The 26,111-nt window shown below is 38.6% G+C and overlaps 1 protein-coding gene across 6 annotated transcripts in view; it reads left to right on the top strand.

Annotated features, from left to right (window-relative positions):
- Positions 1-26,111, top strand: part of LOC133665117 (chromodomain-helicase-DNA-binding protein 8-like) — a 106,674-nt gene that overhangs the window by 2,434 nt on the left and 78,129 nt on the right. For all 6 annotated transcript variants that reach the window (XM_062070337.1, XM_062070336.1, XM_062070335.1 and 3 more), the window contains exons 2-3: positions 17,987-18,985; positions 20,849-21,166. In XM_062070337.1, coding sequence (XP_061926321.1) covers positions 18,080-18,985; positions 20,849-21,166 — 1,224 coding nt within the window. In that variant the 5' untranslated portion in view covers positions 17,987-18,079. The remainder of the gene's footprint in view (positions 1-17,986; positions 18,986-20,848; positions 21,167-26,111) is intronic.

Here is a 26,111-nt window from a genome sequence, read left to right as displayed (position 1 = left end):
CTGTCCTTAAATGTGTCTACTTTCAGATAAATGGTGTTAGTCTTGTCCATAAACAATTAAAAAGCAAATTTAGAGACTTTTGAGGTTCCTGAGGGCCATTGTTGTGCCATTCACCCGAGACCATCACCTCATGTTGCAGCATTCTACACTAAATAATCAAAATAGCTACCTATTAATTCATATACATCAGCGTAAAACCATAATAATCAATTTTGCCTTTTAAATGTGACCACAATATCAACAAAAGTTTCAACAAAAGAGCGCTTTTCTACTTTTTTTAAGGAACTCAAAGCACTTTGACACTATTTCCACATTCCTTAAATGTGTCTACTTTCAGATAAATGGTGTTAGTCTTGTCCATAAACAATTAAAAAGCAAATTTAGAGACTTTTGAGGTTCCTAAGGGCCATTGTTGTGCCATTCACCCGAGACCATCACCTCATGTTGCAGCATACTACACTAAATCATCAAAATGACTTATTATAGCTACCTATTCATTCCTATGCATTAGCATAAAACCCTAATAATCAGTTTTGCCTTTTAAATGTGACCACAATATCAACAAAAGTGTCAACAAAAGGTTAATTTACCCCCGAGCTTACTACCGTCCTTAAATGTGTCTACTTTCAGATAAATGGTGTTAGTCTTGCCCATATACAATTAAAAAGCACATTTAGAGACTTTTGAGGTTCCTAAGGGCCATTGTTGTGCCATTCACCCGAGACCATCACCTCATGTTGCAGCATTCTCCACTAAATAATCAAAATAGCTACCTATTAATTCGTATACACCAGCGTAAAACCATAATAATCAATTTTGCCTTTTAAATGTGACCACGATATCAACAAAAGGTTAATTTACCCCCGAGCTTACTACTGTCCTTAAATGTGTCTACTTTCAGATAAATTGTGTCTTGTCCTTAAACAATTAAAAAGCAAATTTAGAGACTTTTGAGGTTCCTGAGGGCCATTGTTGTGCCATTCACCCGAGACCATCACCTCATGTTGCAGCATTCTACACTAAATAATCAAAATAGCTACCTATTAATTCCTATACATCAGCGTAAAACCATAATAATCAATTTTGCCTTTTAAATGCGACCACAATATCAACAAAAGTTTCAACAAAAGAGCGCTTTTCTACTTTTTTTAAGGAACTCAAAGCACTTTGACACTATTTCCACATTCCTTAAACGTGTCTACTTTCAGATAAATGGTGTTAGTCTTGTCCATAAACAATTAAAAAGCAAATTTAGAGACTTTTGAGGTTCCTAAGGGCCATTGTTGTGCCATTCACCCGAGACCATCACCTCATGTTGCAGCATACTACACTAAATCATCAAAATGACTTATTATAGCTACCTATTCATTCCTATGCATTAGCATAAAACCCTAATAATCAGTTTTGCCTTTTAAATGTGACCACAATATCAACAAAAGTGTCAACAAAAGGTTAATTTACCCCCGAGCTTACTACCGTCCTTAAATGTGTCTACTTTCAGATAAATGGTGTTAGTCTTGCCCATATACAATTAAAAAGCACATTTAGTGACTTTTGAGGTTCCTAAGGGCCATTGTTGTGCCATTCACCCGAGACCATCACCTCATGTTGCAGCATTCTCCACTAAATAATCAAAATAGCTACCTATTAATTCGTATACACCAGCGTAAAACCATAATAATCAATTTTGCCTTTTAAATGTGACCACGATATCAACAAAAGGTTAATTTACCCCCGAGCTTACTACTGTCCTTAAATGTGTCTACTTTCAGATAAATTGTGTCTTGTCCTTAAACAATTAAAAAGCAAATTTAGAGACTTTTGAGGTTCCTGAGGGCCATTGTTGTGCCATTCACCCGAGACCATCACCTCATGTTGCAGCATTCTACACTAAATAATCAAAATAGCTACCTATTAATTCCTATACATCAGCGTAAAACCATAATGATCAATTTTGCCTTTTAAATGCGACCACAATATCAACAAAAGTTTCAACAAAAGAGCGCTTTTCTACTTTTTTTAAGGAACTCAAAGCACTTTGACACTATTTCCACATTCCTTAAACGTGTCTACTTTCAGAAAATGGTGTTAGTCTTGTCCATAAACAATTAAAAAGCAAATTTAGAGACTTTTGAGGTTCCTAAGGGCCATTGTTGTGCCATTCACCCGAGACCATCACCTCATGTTGCAGCATACTACACTAAATCATCAAAATGACTTATTATAGCTACCTATTCATTCCTATGCATTAGCATAAAACCCTAATAATCAGTTTTGCCTTTTAAATGTGACCACAATATCAACAAAAGTGTCAACAAAAGGTTAATTTACCCCCGAGCTTACTACCGTCCTTAAATGTGTCTACTTTCAGATAAATGGTGTTAGTCTTGCCCATATACAATTAAAAAGCACATTTAGTGACTTTTGAGGTTCCTAAGGGCCATTGTTGTGCCATTCACCCGAGACCATCACCTCATGTTGCAGCATTCTCCACTAAATAATCAAAATAGCTACCTATTAATTCGTATACACCAGCGTAAAACCATAATAATCAATTTTGCCTTTTAAATGTGACCACGATATCAACAAAAGTGTCAACAAAAGGTTAATTTACCCCCGAGCTTACTACTGTCCTTAAATGTGTCTACTTTCAGATAAATGGTGTTAGTCTTGTCCATAAACAATTAAAAAGCAAATTTAGAGACTTTTGAGGTTCCTGAGGGCCATTGTTGTGCCATTCACCCGAGACCATCACCTCATGTTGCAGCATTCTACACTAAATAATCAAAATAGCTACCTATTAATTCCTATACATCAGCGTAAAACCATAATAATCAATTTTGCCTTTTAAATGCGACCACAATATCAACAAAAGTTTCAACAAAAGAGCGCTTTTCTAATTTTTTTAAGGAACTCAAACCACTTTGACACTATTTCCACATTCCTTAAATGTGTCTACTTTCAGATAAATGGTGTTAGTCTTGTCCATAAACAATTAAAAAGCAAATTTAGAGACTTTTGAGGTTCCTAAGGGCCATTGTTGTGCCATTCACCCGAGACCATCACCTCATGTTGCAGCATTCTACACTAAATAATCGAAATAGCTACCTATTAATTCATATACATCAGCGTAAAACCATAATAATCAATTTTGCCTGACCACAATATCAACAAAAGTGTCAACAAAAGGTTAATTTACCCCCAAGCTTCCTACTGTAAAGAGCGCTTTTCTACTTTTTTTAAGGAACTCAAAGCACTTTGACACTATTTCCACATTCCTTAAATGTGTCTACTTTCAGACAAATTGTGTTAGTCTTGTCCCTAAACAATTCAAAAGTAAATTTAGAGACTTTCGAGGTTCCTCAGGGCCATTGTTGTGCCATTCACCTAAGACCATCACCTCATGTTGGAGCATTCTACACTAAATCATCAAAATGACTTATTATATCTACCTATTAATTCCTATACATTTGCATAAAACACTAATAATCAGTTTTGCCTTTTAAATGTGACCACAATATCAACAAAAGTGTCAACAAAAGGTTAATTTACCCCCAAGCTTACTACTGTCCTTAAATGTGTCTACTTTCAGATAAATGGTGTTAGTCTTGTCCATAAACAATTAAAAAGCAGATTTAGAGTCTTTTGAGGTTCCTAAGGGCCATTGTTGTGCCATTCACCCGAGACCATCACCTCATGTTGCAGCATTCTACACCAAATAATCAAAATAGCTACCTATTAATTCGTATACATCAGCGTAAAACCATAATAATCAATTTTGCCTTTTAAATGTGACCACAATATCAACAAAAGGTTAATTTACCCCCGAGCTTACTACTGTAAAGAGCGCTTTTCTACTTTTTTTAAGGAACTCAAAGCGCTTTGACACTATTTCCACATTCCTTAAGTGTGTCTACTTTCAGATAAATTGTGTTAGTCTTGTCCCTAAACAATTCAAAAGTAAATTTAGAGACTTTTGAGGTTCCTGAGGGCCATTGTTGTGCCATTCACCTAAGACCATCACCTCATGTTGGAGCATTCTACACTAAATCATCAAAATGACTTATTATAGCTACCTATTAATTCCTATACATTAGCTTAAAACCCTAATAATCAGTTTTGCCTTTTAAATGTGACCACAATATCAACAAAAGTGTCAACAAAAGGTTAATTTACCCCCGAGCTTACTACTGTCCTTAAATGTGTCTACTTTCAGATAAATTGTGCTAGTCTTGTCCCTAAACAATTAAAAAGTAAATTTAGAGACTTTTGAGGTTCCTAAGGGCCATTGTTGTGCCATTCACCCGAGACCATCACCTCATGTTGCAGCATTCTCCACTAAATAATCAAAATAGCTACCTATTAATTCGTATACACCAGCGTAAAACCATAATAATCAATTTTGCCTTTTAAATGTGTCCACAATATCAACAAAAGTGTCAACAAAAGGTTCATTTACCCCCGAGCTTACTACTGTAAAGAGCGCTTTTCTACTTTTTTTAAGGAACTCAAAGCGCTTTGACACTATTTCCACATTCCTTAAATGTGTCTACTTTCAGATAAATTGTGTTAGTCTTGTCCCTAAACAATTAAAAAGCAAATTTAGAGACTTTTGAGGTTCCTCAGGGCCATTGTTGTGCCATTCACCTGAGACCATCACCTCATGTTGGAGCATTCTACACTAAATCATCAAAATGACTTATTATATTTACCTATTAATTCCTATACATTAGCATAAAACACTAATAATCAGTTTTGCCTTTTAAATGTGACCACAATATCAACAAAAGTGTCAACAAAAGGTTAATTTACCCCCGAGCTTACTACTGTCCTTAAATGTGTCTACTTTCAGATAAATTGTGTTAGTCTTGACCATAAACAATTTAAAAGCAAATTTAGAGACTTTTGAGGTTCCTAAGGGCCATTGTTGTGCCATTCACCCGAGACCATCACCTCATGTTGCAGCATTCTCCACTAAATAATCAAAATAGCTACCTATTAATTCGTATACACCAGCGTAAAACCATAATAATCAATTTTGCCTTTTAAATGTGTCCACAATATCAACAAAAGTGTCAACAAAAGGTTAATTTACCCCCGAGCTTACTACTGTAAAGAGCGCTTTTCTACTTTTTTTAAGGAACTCAAAGCGCTTTGACACTATTTCCACATTCCTTAAATGTGTCTACTTTCAGATAAATTGTGTTAGTCTTGTCCCTAAACAATTAGAAAGTAAATTTAGAGACTTTCGAGGTTCCTCAGGGCCATTGTTGTGCCATTCACCTAAGACCATCACCTCATGTTGGAGCATTCTACACTAAATCATCAAAATGACTTACCGTAATTTCCGGACTATAAGCCGCACCTGACTATAAGCCGCACCAGCTAAATTTAGGGGAAAATACAGATTGCTCCATATATAAGCCGCACCCGACTATAAGCCGCAGGGTTTTGATGTGTAATTACCGTAGTATATAGGGGTTCCTGCTACCACGGAGGGGATTGTCGGGACAGAGATGACTGTTTGGGAACGCAAAGCGTCCCATTTATTAACTATAAATCTTTCAATCATTCAATCAAACTTTCACATCTTTGACATGGCGAACAGCATTCGTGCAGAGTACAAATAATACAACGGTGCAAAGTAATACAAAGTGCTCGCCTGTACGTTATCAAAATAACCAGTCTTTAATCATTGTGTCATCGTCTTCCTCCTGCGTACTAAAACCACCGAAATCCTCTTCGTCTGTGTCGGAGAAGAAAAGGCCGTAAATAAGCCGCACCATTGTATAAGCCGCAGGGACCAGAACGAGGGAAAAAAGTAGCGGCTTATAGTCCGGAAATTACGGTATTATAGCTACCTATTAATTCCTATACATTAGCTTAAAACCCTAATAATCAGTTTTGCCTTTTAAATGTGACCACAATATCAACAAAAGTGTCAACAAAAGGTTAATTTACCCCCGAGCTTACTACCGTCCTTAAATGTGTCTACTTTCAGATAAATTGTGTTAGTCTTGTCCTTAAACAATTAAAAAGCAAATTTAGAGACTTTTGAGGTTCCTGAGGGCCATTGTTGTGCCGTGAAAGTATGGTTGGCGGTAAACCTCCTAAACTTCAATGAGAACAAGACGGAAATCATTATATTTGACTCTAAAGTCAAACAGAATACTCCCCCCAGTGACTTGGACCCCCCCGAGGCCTTACTTAAAACCCACAGTCACAAATCTTGGTTTTAAATCCGACAATGATTTTAAATTGGAGCAGCAGGTTAATAACTCCGTTGTGAGATCTTGTTTTTATCATCTAAGACTTGTAAAGAAGAAAATGTGTCCCTAAACAATTAAAAAGCAAATTTAGAGACTTTTTGAGGTTCCTAAGGGCCAATGTTGTGCCGTTCACCCGAGACCATCACCTCAGATCAGTTTGAATAATACATAATGTTTGATATAGAGAACATACAAACCCTTTTATTCATTGAAACAAAAATACAGAAATTCCACGACATAGTGGACTTGCAAACAGCTAAAATTACACACAAAGCAAACTATAACCTGCTACCCAAGAATATACAACAATTCTTCACAAAAAAAGAGGAGAACTATAATCTTGGAGAAAAATTTAATTTAAAACATTTGTACGCACGTACAGCACTTAAGACCTTCAGTATATCAGGATGTGGAATTCAATGATGGAATGGATCAAGCAAAGCAATCAAACAATTTACTAATATAATCCACTTCAAGACATTCTTCACATTTTTAGTGTTTACAAAGTACAAAGAAGAAGAACCATGATAAACATTCTGAATTTATTTCATCCGTCCATTCATTTTCAAAATAATCTTACCCATCTCACCATATGAAATGTAACTTACTTCACCGAGTATTATTTATTTATTTGTATTGTGATTACTTACGGAGTGCATATTGTGAATAAATTGAGAACAGGAAGTGAACAAAAGTTTTAGCAACTGTTATTTAAAAGAAAAGGGGTAGGATTAAATAAGCTCTGCTTCTTCCTACTCCTTTTCGAACATGTTAAAGAGAAACTGGAAATTGTGATGTATCATGTTGTATGCTTGCATGTTCCAAATAAACTCAAACTCATGTTGCAGCATGACAATGCACGGCCCCACGTTGCAGGGGAATGTAACGATATTAAAATGTCACAGTATGATACTATCGCTATATCTATGTCCCTTTTTAAATGTGACCACAATATCAACAAAAGGTTAATTTACCCCCGAGCTTATTACTGTCCTTAAATGTGTCTACTTTCAGATAAATTGTGCTAGTCTTGCTGCCTCACTATCGCTATATCTATGTCCCTTTTTAAAAAAAGAAAAGAGACACTAGTTTAAAATCACTTCTAAATTGTCTTGAGGACATAAAAGTATGGCTGGCAGTAAACTTCAAGACGGAAATCGTTTTATTTGACTCCAAAGTCTAACAGAATGCTCCCCCCATTGACCTGGACCCCCCTGAGGCCTTATTTAAAACCCATAGTCACAAATCTTGGTTTTAATTCCGACAATGATTTTAAATTGGAGCAGCAGGTTAATAACTCCGTTGTAAGATCTTGTTTTTATCATCTAGCAAAAATTAAATCAGTTTTATAATTTTAACGACTTTTAGCGGGTAATACAAGCTTTTATTTAATCACGTTTGGACTACTGCAACTCCCTTTATGTTTGAATGAAACAGGCCTCAATCGTTCGATTGCAGTTAGTCCGAAATGCTGCTGCTCGCCTTTTTAACTGCCACTAAAAAAGCAGGAACACATTACCCCCATTTTAGAATCCCTTCACTGGCTCCCAGTTCATTTTAGAACTCATTTTAAAATATTGTTGTTTGTTTTTAAATCTCCTAACCCCTGCATCACTGCCTCCTATTCTCCTCACTTCTACACTAAATCATCAAAATGACTTACTATAGCTACCTATTAATTCCTATACATTAGCTTAAAACCCTAATAATCAGTTTTGCCTTTTAAATGTGACCACAATATCAACAAAAGTGTCAACAAAAGGTTAATTTACCCCCGAGCTTACTACTGTCCTTAAATGTGTCTACTTTCAGATAAATGGTGTTAGTCTTGCTGCCTCAATTCGGTGTAAAGAAGAAAATATAAACAATTAAAAGCAAATTTAGAGACTTTTGAGGTTCCTGAGGGCCATTGTTGTGCCGTTCACCCGAGACCATCACCTCATGTTGCAGCATGACGATGCACGGCCCCACGTTGCAAGGGAATGTAACGATATTAAAATGTCACAGTACGATACTATCGCTATATTTATGTCCCTTTTTAAAAAAGAAAAGTGACACTAGTTTAAAATCACTTCTAAATTGTCTTGAGTACATAAAAGTATGGTTGGCAGTAAACTTCAAGACGGAAATCGTTTTATTTGACTCCAAAGTCTAACAGAATGCTCCCCCCAGTGACCTGGACCCCCCTGAGGCCTTATTTAAAACCCACAGTCACAAATCTTGGTTTTAAGTCCGACAATGATTCTAAATTGGAGCAGCAGGTTAATAACTCCGTTGTAAGATCTTGTTTTTATCATCTAAGACCTGTAAAGAAGAAAATGTGTCCCTTAACAATTAAAAAGCAAATTTAGAGACTTTGAGGTTCCTGAGGGCTATTGTTGTGCCATTCACCCGAGACCATCACCTCATGTTGCAGCATTCTACACTAAATAATCAAAATGACTTATTATAGCTACCTATTAATTCATATACATTAACATTAAACCCTAATAATACATTTTGCCTTTTAAACGTGACCACAATATCAACAGAAGGTTAATTTACCCCCGAGCTTATTACTGTCTTTGAATGTGTCTACTTTCAGATAAATTGTGTTAGTCTTGCTGCCTCAATTCGGTGTAAAGAAGAAAATGTGAACAATTAAACAATTTACAAGCAAATTTAGAGACTTTTGAGGGCCATTGTTGTGCCATTCACCCGAGACCATCACCTCCTGTTGCAGCATGACAATGCACGGCCCCAGGTTGCAAGGAATGTAACGATATTAAAATGTCACGGTACGATACTATCACTATATCTGTCCCTTTTTTAAAAAAAAAAGAAAACTGACAGTAGTTTAAAATCACTTTTAAATTGTCTTGAGGACATGAAAGTATGGTTATTGATTGATTGAAACTTTTATTAGTAGATTGCACAGTACAATACATATTCCGTACAATTGACCACTAAATGGTAACACCCGAATAAGTTTCTCAACTTGTTTAAATCGGGGTCCACGTTAATCAATTCATAGTTGGCGGTAAACTTTCTAAACTTCAATGAGAACAAGACGGAAATCGTTTTATTTGACTCCAAAGTCTAACAGAATGTTCCCCCCAGTGACCTGGACCCCCCTGAGGCCTTATTTAAAAGCAACTGTCACAAATCTTGGTTTTAAGTTTGACAATGATTTTAAATTGGAGCAGCAGGTTAATAACTCCGTTGTAAGATCTTGTTTTTATCATCTCAGTTTTGCCTTTTAAATGTGACCACAATTTGGCTCTAAATTAATCGGTGTCAACAAAAGGTTAATTTTGCCCCCGGGCTTACTACTGTCCTTAAATGTGTCTACTTTCGGATAAATTGTGTTAGTTTTGGTGCCTCAATTCGGTGTAAAGAATAAAAATGTGTCCCTAAACAATTAAAAGCAAATTTAGAGACTTTTGTCGTATATGTATTAGGAATGTAACGATATGAAAATGTCACGATACGATATCGCGGTATGTGTTAAAAATAGACCTGTAAAAATGCTATAGTATGTAAAATGAATGATTAACACACTGTAATTGATGACAATACACCTTACAGCCGTGTTAATTGACGTGTGAGACATGCTATCTGTTAGCACATTTGCTAAGTATTAGCATTTTAATATGCGCATGCTAACATTTTAGGCTAGCTCTGTAATTGGTTTTGTACAGTTTACACCTCAAACTCATGGATTCAGACACTCGGCACCATCTAATAAGTACGGCTAGAGGTCCTGGGCACAGGTAGCAAGCCCCATCAAAATTTCCGTTGGAATTTTCTCAGTGTCGGCGCTAGGAATCTTCAAAACGTCATAAAAATGGGGTCCCACGGTAAATTTATGGGGGTCCCACTTTTTTGTAAGCGTTTTGAAAACAAATGATAAATGTATGCTTTATCCTGTTATATCTCACATTCTATATTGTGTTTTGGAAAAAGGTTGTCATAAACGTTACTTAATTTGTTAAAAAAACAAATAGTATTCGATAAAACTTTCGGCGAATCAAAATTGAAGAAACTGTACCGGAAAGTGCATGGCTTTGAAGTCGACCGATAATAAATAATTAATAGTTTGACCCGGCAAATATACCGTATTTTCCGGACCATAGGGCACTGCCCATGAACGGTCTATTTTTTATCTTTTTTTATATATTAGGCGCACCGGAATATAGGGTCGGAATAGTCATATTATTATTTTTTTTTCTTTCCTAAATGTAAAAGACTTCCTTGTGGTCTACATAACATGTAATGGTGGTTCTTTGCTCAAAATGTTGCATAGATGATGTTTTACAGATCATCTTCAAGTCGCTTCAGGATGCGCCGTTTTGTGGGCGGGTCTTATTTACGTGACTCACCTTCGACAGCGTCTTCTCCCCCCGTCATCTTTGTTGTAGCGGTGTAGCGTGCAAGGACGGGAGTGGAAGAAGTGTCAAAAGATGGAGCTAACTTGTTTTAATGACATTCAGACTTTACTCCAATCAACAACGGAGCAGCGTCTCCTCGTCCGGAAACAACCACACCGAAAAAAACAAAAAACAATTCGGTGTAAAGAAGAAAATGTGTCCTTAAACAATCAATAGCAAATTTAGAGACTTTTGTTGTATATGTAGCAGGAATGTAACGATATGAAAATGTCACGGTACAATACTATCACGGTATTAAGGCCACGGTACGATATTATCGCGGTGTATGTTAAAAATAGACTTGTAAAAATGCCATAGTATGTAAAATCAAGTTAGACTTGGACTTCCTTTTTATTGTCATTCAAATTTGGACTTTACAGTACAGATAAGAACAAAATTTCATTGCATTAGCTGGTTGTAGTGCAGGATAAAAGAGCAATAAAGTGCAGATAAAAATAAATAGATTACCGTACAGATAAATATATTGCACTTTTGCATATGCATCCATGTTTATGGATGTATGTTATATTGTTAAAGGAATGTTTAGGATAAACACACTAATTGATTACAAATATAATGCTCATATATTTATTACTTCAAACATGTTTTTAAGTGGTAGAATAGAATTGACTAAGGCTGCAGCTAACGATTATTTTTCTATCGATTAATCTATAGATTATTTTTTCGATTAATCGGTTAATCTAGATTATTTTTTCGATTCATCTATAGATTATTTTTCCTTTTACCGATTATTTTTTATTTTATTTTATTTAAAATGAAGATGAAAAAATAAAAGTAGGCCAGTTTTTTCAAAAGGCATGGCTTTTATTTACAAAAAAAAAAAGTATGGCCACTCAGTCAACATTGACAACAACATGACAAAATATTCTGTAACAATGTAAACATTTAAAACTTTTAACATTTAACAAAATTAAAAGTAGCTTATTTGCTTTTTAATGTGCAAATATAAAAGTAAACATCCAGTGCAAATCTTAATATTCTGCAATAGTATAAGCATTTCAAAAGTAAAAGTATTGCTTATTTTGCTTTAAAATGTGCAAAAATAAAGATAAACATCCAATACAAAAAAGTGCAAAACGAAATATTCTGTAACAACAGTGTAAACATTTCAACAAAAGTGAAAGTATTGCTTATTTGCTCAAATGTGCAAAAATAAAGATAAACATCCAATACAAAAAAGTGCCAATCTAAATATTCTGGAGCACTGTAAACATTAAGTATTGCTTTTAAAATGTGCAAAATAAACATCCAGTCCAACACAGTACACAATAACCAATTCTACTCATTCCAGTGAGTGACTAACAGTTGTAATGAAGAAAGGTTAGCATGTCTACTTGCTTTGCTTCTTTTCTTGTTTACAATATTCCCAGCAGCTGAAAATAGGCGCTCAGAAGGGGTCGATGTGGCTGGAACTGGGAGGTAATTAGCCTTCACCTCAAACCAGGACTGCGAGCGAGCTGAGCTGCAGTTTAAGTTTCTAGAAAGTCAACGGGCTCATAGTGATGTTACTAGTAGTTGACTGGGAGGTGTTTATTATCATTTGGGGAGAGTCCGCTGCCTGATGCTCACCTGCTAAACACCTATCTGCTCCATGCTGAAGCGCTGACTACATGCGCTATGAATACGCACTGCTGATTGGCTGATAATGCTTCATGTGTACCAATCAGATGGTTGTGTGTGTGGGACAATGCTGCGTGTGTACCAATCAGATGGTTGTATGGGTGGGACAATGCTGCGTGCTGAGACAGAGGCAGAGGAGCAAAGCAACTTGTTAAGACTTTAGCAGCTAAATTTAGCTTTAGCTTAGAAACTCGTTCGGTACACCCCCGTACCGAACCGAAAGCCCCGTACCGAAACGGTTCAATACAAAACACGTACCGTTACACCCCTAGCAGATACAAATGACACATTCATGTTTTTGTGTAATGATGACAACGTATGCTAACGCGGACGATTGACTAGTTGATGGTTTTCTTTTCAAATGTTCGTTCATAGCCGTTGTGCTGCTATGATAGGCCATTTACGCTCGACACAGTGTGCATACAACAACATTATTAGGCTGTGTATTGAAATACTCCCACACTTTTGGCGTGCGTTTTTCCCCTCGCTCGCACAGTCTGCTTTGCGCTCCGCCATGATGGTAGTGTGACGTAAATATGCGACGCGTCGACGCACAAAAACGGCGTCGACGTATTTACGTAACCGATGACGTCGACTACGTCGACGCGTCGTTTCAGCCTTAGAATGGACTTTATTGTCATTATGTTTGCATATAACGGCATTAAGGACTCCAATTTAAGGTGCGGTAGTGGGAACAAATATGGGATAAAAATAAATTACACAAGAAGTAATAAAGACAAAATTAAGAATTGAAATAAATAGACTACCGTATTTTTTGGAGTATAAGTCGCTCCGGAGTACAAGTCGCACCGGCCGAAAATGCATAATAAAGAAGGGAAAAAACATATATAAGTCGCACTGGAGTATAAGTCGCATTTTTGGGGGAAATGTATTTGATAAAAGCCAACACCAAGAATATACATTTGAAAGGTAATTTTAAATAAATAAAGAATAGTGAACAACAGGCTGAATAAGTGTACGTTATATGAGGCATAAATAACCAACTGAGAACGTGCCTGGTATGTTAACGTAACATATTATGGTAAGAGTCATTCAAATAACTATAACATATAGAACATGCTATACGTTTACCAAACAATCTGTCACTCCTAATCGCTAAATCCCATGAAATCTTGTACGTCTTGTCTCTTATGTGAATGAGATAAATAATATTATTTGATATTTTACGGGAATGTGTTAATCCTTTCACACATAAGTCGCTCCTGAGTATAAGTCGCACCCCCGGCCAAACTATGAAAAAAAACTGCGACTTATAGTCCGAAAAATACGGTACTATCCAATAAAAATGATAAGCAATCCTGTACAATATACAAAATACTGTACAATATACAGAACAAGATAAGAGTACCGGAGTGATAACAAAGCAAAAAAATAAAAAATATATATATATATACTACCGTTCAAAAGTTTGGGGTCACATTGAAATGTCCTTATTTTTGAAGGAAAAGCACTGTACTTTTCAATGAAGATAACTTTAAACTAGTCTTAACTTTAAAGAAATACACTCTATACATTGCTAATGTGGTAAATGACTATTCTAGCTGCAAATTTCTGGTTTTTGGTGCAATATCTACATAGGTGTATAGAGGCCCATTTCCAGCAACTATCACTCCAGTGTTCTAATGGTACAATGTGTTTGCTCATTGGCTCAGAAGGCTAATTGATGATTAGAAAACCCTTGTGCAATCATGTTCACACACATGAAAACAGTTTAGCTCATTACAGAAGCTACAACACTGACCTTCCTTTGAGCAGATTGAGTTTCTGGAGCATCACATTTGTGGGGTCAAGTAAACGCTCAAAATGGCCAGAAAAAGAGAACTTTCATCTGAAACTCGACAGTCTATTCTTGTTCTTAGAAATTAAGGCTATTCCACAAAATTGTTTGGGTGACCCCAAACTTTTGAACGGTAGTATATATATATATATATATATATATATATATATATATATATATATATATATATATATATATATATAACAATTGAGTGTCTTTAAAGTGACAATGTAAACATCCAGCATAACAGTAATGTTCACTTTAGTGTCTTTCAACTTTTTTCTTTCAACTTTTTACTTTCTGAGAATTGGACATGTTTTTAATATAATTTTGGAAAATGCAGTTTTTCAGAAAAGTTACCTCGCAATTTAATGTTGCATAATGTAAATACCTCACAAATTGATGTTTTAAATATATTTTTCCCTTGACCGAGTCTGTTTGGGCTTGGAACGCCTGTTTGTCTTTTTGTTAGTGTGGCGTGATCTAGTCCAAAAGGGACGCCGAACATAAAAGACGGACGCTTTGGACTTGCTTTGGTTTTCTTGAACAGTTTATTTATTAATAAAATGAATGTTAGTACAAATGATGGTGTCACTAATACAGCAAGTCGTGGCAAGATACGGTGATCGGCTGGGCTGGCAATCTCCCAAAAGATGTCGTTTATTTTCAGACCGGCAAAAGCGCCAGAAAAATCGGCACTTACAAAGTGTAGATCAGTGTGGCATTATTGTGAAGATTTTGAAACCGCAATAACCAATGCATCCTTAATATTTAGTAGGGCTGTCAAAATTAACTCATTTGATTAAACACAATATCCCATTAATCATGTACACACTTGGATTAATCATGCAATTTGTTTTTGTGCATTAACCGCTATGCAGTCAGTGGTCAGATCAATGAACTAGGGCTGGGCAATACGGCCTTTTATTAATATCTCGATATCTTTAAGCCATGTCACGATACACAATATATATCTCCATATTTTGCCTTAGCCTTGAATGAACACTTGATGCATATAATCACAGCAGTATGATGATTCTACGTGTCTACATTAAAACATTCTTCTTCATACTGCATTAATATATGCTCATTTTAAACTTTTATGCAGAGAGGGAAACCACAACTAAGTCAATTGACCAAAAGTGTATTTATTAAACAGTTATTAAGCAGTGGCACAAACATTCATGTAATTTCCAAAACAGAAAGTGCAAGATTGTCAGAGTCATTTTAAAACAAGCTTCTTTTGTGCATAATGTCACTAAGATGATGTATCAAAACAACACTAAAATAAAGTGCACTTTTTGTACAGAACGCCACTACAATAGTTTAAAACAAATAAAGTGCACTTTTGTGCATGATGTCGCAAGATATTTCAATAACTGTCAGATAAAAATGAGCTGCATAATAGCAAATCAAATAGTGTATGTCCTTCGCTATGTGGTAGGTTCCTGCGGACGTTATCTCCTTCTGTTGTTGACTATTTTTTCATACGGTGTTGATGTGGAAATGGTTGCTTTGGCATTTTGTGGGTGTGGCACCGAACAGAGATGTTGACTTGCGGAGTTTCAAGCACTCCTTATTCTCTAGCGGGTGACTTTTCAAATGATGCTACATTAGTAGAACTGCTACTTTTTGTAGCAACGCTTTTGTCGCATACTTGACACATTACTGTTGTCTGTTCGACATCTTCCCGCTTGAAGCCAAACCACCGCCAGACAATGGACCCCCTGCTGTTTTTCTTGGGAATTACCGTAATTTCCGGACTATAAGCCGCTACTTTTTCCCCTCGTTCTGCTCCCTGCGGCTTATACAAGGGTGCGGCTTATTTACGGCCTGTTCTTCTCCGACACCGACGAAGAGGATTTCGGTGGTTTTAGTACGCAGGAGGAAGACGATGACACAATGATTAAAGACTGAATTTTCATATACCGGTAGGCTGGTTATTTTGATAACGTACAGGCGAGCACTTTGTATTACTTTGCACCGTTGTATTATTTGTACTCTGCACGAATGCTGTTCGCCATGTCAAAGATGTGAAAGTTTGATTGAATGATTGAAAGATGTATTGTTAATAAATGGGACGCTTTGCGTTCCCAAACAGTCATCTCTGTCCCGACAATCCCCTCCGTGGTAGCAGGAACCCCTATATACTACGGTAATTACACATCAAAACCCTGCGGCTTATAGTCGGGTGCGGCTTATATATGGAGCAATCTGTATTTTCCCTTAAATTTAGCTGGTGCGGCTTATAGTCAGGTGCGGCTTATAGTCCGGAAATTACGGTAATTCTTCTTCCTTCATTTGTTACCAGATTGGCACCTTCTCTCTCTCGTATTACCACTCGCACCTCTACGCTAGCATCACAGCTAACGCTACCCACGCTGCTACCTCTCTGCTCGGCGAGGGCGTGTGACGTCGCACGCGCGACAGTATGTGACGTATGTTGTTTTACGTCTCTGTGAGAAGCAGAGACAAGAAAGAGGGATAAATGCCCGCAGCTCAAAGCAACTGCGTGAGAAAGTATACTCCAATTTCACGATATAGTCATTTTCTATATCGCACAGAGACAAACCCGCGATATATCGAGTATATTCCATATATCGCCCAGTCCTACAATGAATATGTTACTACAAAAATGAGTGAGGAGACTGAATCGTGTGCTCGCTGGATACATTTTCCTCCAAAAGCCTGAAAAATCTTTAGATAACATCACATTTGTGGACAAATATTGGGATCACGATTATTCCAATTTCCAAAATGTGATTAATCGGACTAAAAAAGATAACAGTGTTTCCCCCAGAACATTTTTTATTTGAAGTGGTGTCTCTCCAGGGGAAAGGTGGGGTGCGTGTAAGGAACGGCGTAACTCGGCCTGTCGCCATTACGTCTCCATCTCATCGCTGCCACCACACCCTGGGGGGCAATAGACTACAAACTGTGGTGATGTAGGCCGGTTTCGTCGCGTGAGGAAGCCTACAATTTTTGGTTCTGTTTTCCGCTCCATATGCTGAATGCAGATATACTATATATATATATATTTTTTTTTTTTTTCGTAAAGTAAAAACAATACACAAAACAGTCCTAGTTACCTGAGATACTAAGTATGTCATTATTATGACTTAGTAAGTCAATATTTTGACTTACTAATTTACTGAGTCAAAATAATGACTTACTAAGTCAAAATAATGACTTACTGTAAGTAAGCGTTGGCAATAAGCGTTTGAAAAAAGAGTTAAAAGTGGGGCCACATGCTGACATATGCGCAACTCATCATGCTTAATTTATTACAGCATTTGGGAAGCCTGTAGTTGATTTTTATTATGTGAATGTTATATTTTTCTCAACATGTGATAGCAGGGACCCTGCCATTCAAAACTAGGCTGCTGCATTACTAATGATTAATGTAACTATAGCTGAAAAAAATAGTAATAGGAGAGACTATTCATCCCTGAACTTCACGGAGTTCATGTAGGCTTTATGATGCAGTTACATTATTATATCAACTATTAGAGACAGCTTCAGGAAACTCTTCATTTAACATAATGTCCTTTTTTGCGGCTTCAACACAGCTCAATCAACACAGAAAAGGGTAAAGTGAAATAACTTAGTTGTTAACTGTAGGTCAATAATGCTTGTCTTTCTCTCAGACAGACACACACACCGCACAGTGAGCTAACGTTACGCTAAAAGCTAATTAGCCTTCAGCAGAGCTGCCGCTTATGTTTCTACAAAGCGCTGTGGGAAACCCTGCATTTGGTAGCCTTAATATATAGAAATCTACTTTCAGTATGATACTTTATTTAAAGGTTTTTGTTATTGAGTGATGCGATGATCTGACTTTGTCTGTTTTTTCTCTCTCCTATCTCCAGCTTTTTTCTCTGATATTTTGAAGAACCGGAAGGTGTTTTTTATCTCGGAGCGTCGCTAACATTGCGCCCATCTCCCCGTGTGGAGGGGGCAAGATGGCGGACCCAATTATGGACCTCTTTGAGGACACGCCCTTGTTCAACCTGGATGCCCTCCCGGATGATTCCTATTCTCATGGTTCCTCGGACCCTGTGGAGGAGGCTCTTAAACTGGCGCTGGGTCAGATAGACGCACCGGAGCCCGAGCTCACGGTCAACGCCGGCCTCGGCGTACCTGTAGCGGCTCCCGCCGTACCCGAACTTGCCCCCGTTTCGGTCCCCGCGCCACAGCCGGTGGTAGCGGCTCACACGGTCTCTTTAGCCACAATTCCGACTGTCACCCAAGCCCCCGCTGCTGTCAATACCGTACCTCAAGTTCAAGCCCAGGTCACTGTCCCTATTGCATGCAACACCAGCGTGGCCACCACTACCGCGGTCCTGCTGAACTCACCGCTGACCGTCTCCAGCCCTTCCATCACCACCACCGCCGCCACACAGCAGCTCGCACAGTTGGCTCAGCAGCTCACCCCCCAGCAGTTGGCGGCCATCACTCAGCAAGCCGGTGGTAAAATCGTCATTCTCAAGGGTCCACAAGGACAAGCCCAGGTCCTGCAGACTGTATCGGGAGCCACCGGGCCGACGGGCGGCAAGGTTATCCGTCTGCTGTCCGGCTCGCCCCTCAAACCGGGCATGTCCATATTACAAGGAGGGGCGGTCTTGAACCAAGGGCAAACCCAGGTCAAAGTCGGGGCGGCGGGCGTGCAGAGGCTGCTGCAGTCGGCCAACGGGCCCGTGAAGCAGCTGCTGCTCACTTCCATGCCCCAGCAAATGCAGCAGACCCAAGGCCAGCAGGTCCAGGTGCAGATTTCGCCACAAACACAAGTCCAGAGCCAGCCGGCTCATATCCAAGTCCAAGCGCCGAATCAGGTGCAGCTCCAGCCAGCCATGCAGGCCCAGACACCGGTAAGTTCACACTGCAGGTCCATTCCCATTTCTTTGCCCTAGGGTTGTACGGTATACCGGTATTAGTATAGTACTGCGATACTAATGTATCATATTCGGTACTATACCGACTCTGAACACCCCCCCGTCGTCGTCACGTCGTGTCATTGCTGGTTTACGAGCAGAGGAGCATGTTCGGCAGCGCACAAGCAGACACAGTGTGTAGACAGAAAAGGGAGAACGTAAAAAGTAAAGATAAAGGTGAAGTTATAACACTGAAAGGCCCTCAGGAAGAGGTGCTTTAAGGCTTAGTGGCCACATGCGTGGACAGCACCTTTTAGCTCTTATTCCCAAAATTGTGTACACTACTGAGTTGGGGTCTTATGGCCACTTATGTGGACACTTATACTGCCATCTGGTGGTGTCAGAAGAGTATAACATGCAATGGAATTTGTAAAAATAAGAATTAGCATGTCACTAAACATGAAGTACACGTTTGTGTACTTATGGACTAAGTACATCATATCAAAAGATGATTCTTAGTTTTTATTCTAATTAGGGTCCAATAAGCCCAAATAGCAAAGAGAAATATTTAAAAAAAGCATGTAAACAAACAGCTTGGGCCTTAAGAGGTTAAGACATGGCTAGCTAGCTAGCGGCTAAAGTCCAGACCCAGTCTGCAGTGTTGTAGCTACTTCTAAATCACTAATCCTCGTCTCCATGGCGACAAATAAAGTAAGTTTCTTACTTTAACCTTATCACTGCAGGACGAGGAATAGCTAAACATGCTTCACTACACACCGTAGCTCACCGGCGTCAAAATGTAAACAAACACCATTGGTGGATCTACACCTGACATCCACTGTAATGATACCAAGTACAAGAGCGTCTCTCGTCGATACTACTATGATTATGTCTATTTTTTGGCATCACAACATCTTCTTTCGTTTTTAAAAAATGTATATTATGTTTATAAAGTCAGTAAATATGTCCCTGGACACATGAGGACTTTGAATATGACCAATGTATGATCCTGTAACTACTTGGTATCGGATTGATACCTAAATTTGTGGTATCATCAAAAACTAATTTAAAGTATCCAAACAACAGAAGAATAAGTGATTATTGCATTTTAACAGAAGTGTAGATAGAACATGTTAAAAGAGAAAGTAAGCAGATATTGACAGTAAATGAAAAATTGGATTAATAATTCATTTTCTACCACTTGTGCTTAATTATTTTGAGAAAGTAATAGGTAGATAAATGACACAATATGTTACTGCATATGTTAGCAGACTAATTAGGAGTCTTTGTTTGTTTACTTACTACTAAGACAAGTTGTCTTGTATGTTCACTATTTTATTAAGGACAAACTTGCAATAATAAACATATGTTTAATGTACCCTAAGACTTTTTGTTAATATAAAGCCAATAATGCAATTTTTTGTGGTGCCCTTTATTTAGAAAAGTACCGCAAAGTATCGGAATAATTTTAGTACCGCTACCAAAATACCAATTTTGTCAAGAGGAGTGGTCAAAAATTCCAGCAGAAGCTTGTGGATGGCTACCAAAAGCGCCTTATTGCAGTGAAACTTGCCAAGGGACATGTAAGCAAATATTAACATTGCTGTATGGATACTTTTGACCAAGTCACATTTTCAGTAGACCCATAATAAATTCATAAAACAAGCAAACTTCATGAATGTTTTTTGTGACCAACAAGTATGTGCTCCAATCACTCTATCACAAAAAAATAAGAGTTGTAGAAAGTATTGGAAATTCAGGACAGCCATGACATGATGTTCTTTACAAGTGTCTACGACTGTATGTCTTTATTTCCAATCCTATTAATATGAGACTAATTCCTATTATTTGTGTCTCAAGGGGAGCGAAGCAAAGCGCATCACTCTGGTCCTCCAGCAGCCCTCGCAGGCTGCCGCCGCGACGCAAGCGGGCCAAACGGTTTCCGCCCAGCCCCAGGTCACGCAGGTTCAACAAACAGCCCAAGGAGGTCAGCAACAGGCCCAGGCCCCGACTCGATTGGTCCTGGGTCAGCTCCCCGGGGGAAAACTGGTGCTCCAGGGAAGCCAGCTTGCAGCCTTGACCCAGGCCCGGGCTGCGGGCCAGGCAGGAGGGCAGCCCAAAGTCCTCACCATCCAGCTGCAGGTGCAGCAGCAGCCTAACCAGCAAGGAGGCGTTAAGGTGAGACCCATGTTTTACCTTTTAGAAGGTATAATGTCATGTGAAGTATGTCATTAAAATTTGGTTCTTTAAAGGCCTACTGAAATGCGATTTTCTTATTTAAACGGGGATAGCAGGTCCATTCTATGTGTCATACTTGATCATTTCGCGATATTGCCATATTTTTGCTGAAAGGATTTAGTAGAGAACATCGACGATAAAGTTCACAACTTTTGGTCGCTGATAAAAAAAGCCTTGCCTGTACCGGAAGTAGCAGACGATATGCGCGTGACGTCACCGGTTGTGGAGCTCCTCACATCTGCACATTATTTTACAATCATGGCCACCAGCAGCGAGAGCGATTCAGACCGAGAAAGCGACGATTTCCCCATTAGTTTGAGCGAGGATGAAAGATTTGTGGATGAGGAAAGTGAGAGTGGAGGACTAGAGGGCAGTGGGAGCGATTCAGAAGAAAAAAGAGCCGCATCCGCCATTGATGCTGTAGTCGTACTGGCCATGATCTGATCTATTGTCTGTAAATGTACAATACTTTATATTACTGTCTATTGTAATCTATTGACAGTAATGTCAGTAAATGTACGATACTTTATACTGTAGAAGAACTTGACTAGAACTTGAAGCAATAATTATATGTAAACTATTTTATTGTTAATTTATTTCATTGTTCATGGAGTAGTCTATGACTATGTCTGTGAGTATGACTATGGAAACTGGAAATCAAGATCCTTACCCTCCTCCTTTCCCGGGTGGTGGCGATGCCCATCTCTGCCCTTCGCAAGGGACCCTCTTCGAAACACGATCTTTCGAAATGATCGCTGCATAATACACTGTACTTTGTGTGTGTGGTCCAATCCAACCGTGTTCGCTTGACCTCTCTGTTCCATAGTAAAGCTTGACTGTCATCTTTCGGGAATGTAAACAATGAAAACACCGGCTGTGTTTGTGTTGCTGCAGCCGGCCGCAATACACCGCTTCCCACCTACAGCTTTCTTCTTTGCTGTCTCCATTGTTCATTGAACAAATTGCAAAAGATTCACCAACACAGATGTCCAGAATACTGTGGAATTCTGCGATGAAAACGGACGACTTAATAGCTGGCCACCATGTTGTCCCAAAATGTCCTCTACAATCCGCGACGTCACGCGTAGGCGTCATCATACCGAAACGTTTTCCGAAGGATATTTCGGCGCAAAATTTAAAATTGCACTTTAGTAAGCTAACCCGGCCGTATTGGCATGTGTTGCAATGTTAAGATTTCATCATTGATATATAAACTATCAGACTGCGTGGTCGGTAGTATTGGCTTTCAGTAGGCCTTTAAGGTGCTAATTCTAGCCTCTACTCCAGTACATTACCTTGGTATTTAAAATTGTTATGAATTCAAAGAAAGCTGTTATAGAATATATTTTATTGACATTTGAATTATATATGCAGGTACACATGGTATACAAATTGCATCTTTGAAAGGTAGCAATTGAAGTACCAGACAAAATTAATAATTAAGTTAAAATAAATGCATACATAATATTTGAACTGATTAAATACATAGCATATTTTCCGGACTATAGAACGCGCTGGTATACAAGCCGCGCCCACTAAAAAAATAAAAAAAATGTCTCCATATATTAGCCACACCGTACTATAAGCCGCAGATATATACGTTAGTGAAATTGGTTATTTACACACAAATATTCTGTAAATGTTTATTTACATACCTTAATTGTTTTCAAACGGTGCCTGTAAAACGGCTGAACAAACAAAACAGAAGTCATCGCCATGGACCCGCTAGCTGCGGAAGCTAGTTCTCCAATCACCTAAATAGACACCATGCTCGACGATAGTTACAGTGTTCCTGGGATTAAAGGCCTCACCTTTTTTCCTCGAAAATTGCTGTGTATTGTGGCCAAACAGCTCCATTTTTGTTTCATGGTGAATTCACATGGACAAAGATAAGACCTTCTGGAGAAAAGTTCTGTGGTCAGATGAAACAAAACCTTCATGAATGTTTTTTTGTGACCAACAAGTATGTGCTCCAATCACTCTATCACAAAAAAATATAAGAGTTGTAGAAATGATTGGAAAGTCAAGACAGCCATGACATTGTGTTCTTTACAAGTGTATGTACACTTTTGACCACGACTGTATTTACAGTATTTTATACTACATCAATAATATACAATGAGTGTTAATCAGTAATACACCTGTGTGCAGCTTTCACATGGTCACAAAATTCACAAGTTCTATAGTTTTGGTGTTTTGTGGTGGTTGCCGCTATTTTGACTTTCCTTTGTTTACATAAAAAAAATATTTTGTTTTTGTCAGCACTTTGCAAGTCCTTATTTCTAAATGCATAAAAGTTTAATACAGTGGAACGTCGATATACCAACCTAATTGGTTCTTGAACATGGTTCGCCGACCGAAACGTTCGTATACTGAGACAAATTTCCCCATAATAAACAACGTAAACATGAATAATTGGCTCTTTGGGTGGGCGGGGTTTGGTGGTAGCGGGGGGGGTGTATATTGTAGCGTCCCAGAAGAGTTAGTGCTGCAAGGGGTTCTGGGTATTTGTTCTGTTGTGTTACGGTGCGGATGTTCTCCCGAAATGTGTTTGTCATTCTTCTTTGGTGTGGTTTCACAGTGTGGCGCATATTTGTAACAGTGTTAAAGTTGTTTATACGGTCACCCTCAGTGTGACCTGTATGGCTGTTGACCAAGTATGCCTTGCATTCACTTGTGTGTGTGAAAAGCCGTAGATATGATGTGACTGGGCCGGCACGCAAAGGCAGTGCCTTTAAGGTTTATTGGCGCTCTGTACTTCTCCCTACGTCCGTGTACACAGCGGCGTTTTAAAAAGTCATACATTTTACTTTTTGAAACCGATACCGATAATTTCCGATATTACATTTTAAAGCATTTATCGGCCGATTATATCGGCAGCCCGATATTATCAGACATCTCTAGTTGGTGCACTAATTGTAAGTGTTTTTATGTTGATTTAATAAAAAATGAAAAAAACTATTGAGGTGGGTAAGCTTAACTTTGTAAAACATGGTAAACAAAACGTCGGCGCAAAGCCATTATCGGTAAAAATTAATATATTAAAAAAAACGTGCGTCCACGGGGACGCGTGGACTTCCGGGATTTCGCGTCCTTTCTGATTTTCAATGCGTAAAAAGACACAAAAAGTGCGTTAACGTCAACGCTGGAAGTACACACACAGTAATTCAATCAATCAATGTTTATTTATATAGCCCTAAATCACAAGTGTCTCAAAGGGCTGCACAAGCCACAACGACATCCTCTGTTCAGATCCCACATCAGGGCAAGGAAAAACTCAACCCAGTGAGAAACCTTGGAGAGGACCGCAGATGTGGGTGACGCTCTATAGCCCGCAGACTTTTTTTGGGCTCTGGGAATCACTAATAAGCCGGAGTTCTTAGAACGCAGATTTCTTGTCGGGACATATGGTACAATACAATCAGCAAGATAGGATGGAGCTAGACCGTGTAGTATTTTATACGTAAGTAGTAAAACCTTAAAGTCACATCTTAAGTGCACAGGAAGCCAGTGCTGGTGAGCCAGTATCGGTATATATACAGGTATATATGTATATAAAGGTATATACAGTATAGGCGTAATATGATCAAACTTTCTTGTTCTTGTCAAAGGTCTAGCGGTCGCATTTTGTACCAACTGTAATCTTTTAATGCTAGACATAGGGAGACCCGAAAATAATACGTGACAGTAATCGAGACGAGATGTAACGAATGCATGAATAATGATCTCGGCGTCGCTAGTGGACAAAATAGAAGGAATTTTAGCGATATTACGGAGATGAAAGAAGGCCGTTTTAGTAACAATCTTAATGTAAGACTCAAACGAGAGAGTTGGGTCTAAGATAATACCCAGATTCTTTACAGAGTCGCCTTGTGTAATTATTTGGTTGTCAAATGTGGTGGTGTTATTAATTACGAAAATGGTTTCTGAAAGGCCTACTGAAATGAATTTTTTTTATTTAAACGGGGATAGCAGATCCATTCTATGTGTCATACTTGATCATTTCGCGATATTGCCATATTTTTGCTGAAAGGATTTAGTAGAGAACATCGACGATAAAGTTCGCAACTTTTGATAGCTGATAATAAAAAAAGCCTTGCCTGTACCGGAAGTAGCGTGACGTCGCAGGTTGAAGGGCTCCTCACATTTCCCCATTGTTTACACCAGCAGCGAGAGCGATTCGGACCGAGAAAGCGACGATTACCCCATTAATTTGAGCCAGGATGAAAGATTCGTGGATGAGGAACGTGAGAGTGAAGGACTAGAGTGCAGTGCAGGACGCATCTTTTTTCACTCTGACCGTAACTTAGGTACAAGCTGGCTCATTGGATTCCACACTCTCTCCTTTTTCTATTGTGGATCACGGATTTGTATTTTAAACCACCTCGGATACTATATCCTCTTGAAAATTAGAATCGAGAACGCGAAATGGACATTCCTCTTGAAAATTAGAATCGAGAACGCGAAATGGACATTCACAGTGACTTTTATCTCCACGACAATACATCGGCGAAGCACTTTAGCTACGGAGCTAACGTGATAGCATCGGGCTTAAATGCAGATAGAAACAAAAGAAATGAACCCCTGACTGGAAGGATAGACAGAAAATCAACAATACTATTAAACCATGGACATGTAACTACACGGTTAATGCTTTCCAGCCTGGCGAAGCTTAACAATGCTGTTGCTAACGACGCCATGGAAGCTAACTTAGCAACGGGACCTCACAGAGCTATGATAAAAACATTAGCGCTCCACCTACGCCAGCCAGCCCTCATCTGCTCATCAACACCCGTGCTCACCTGTGTTCCAGCGATCGACGGAAGGACGAAGGACTTCACCCGATCATCCGTGCGGTCGGCGGCTAGCGTCGGATAGCGCGTCT

Source organism: Entelurus aequoreus, linkage group LG14 (genome assembly GCF_033978785.1).
Source record: "Entelurus aequoreus isolate RoL-2023_Sb linkage group LG14, RoL_Eaeq_v1.1, whole genome shotgun sequence".
NCBI classification, from domain to species: Eukaryota; Metazoa; Chordata; class Actinopteri; order Syngnathiformes; family Syngnathidae; genus Entelurus; species Entelurus aequoreus.
This window is presented reverse-complemented; position numbering and strand designations above follow the sequence as displayed.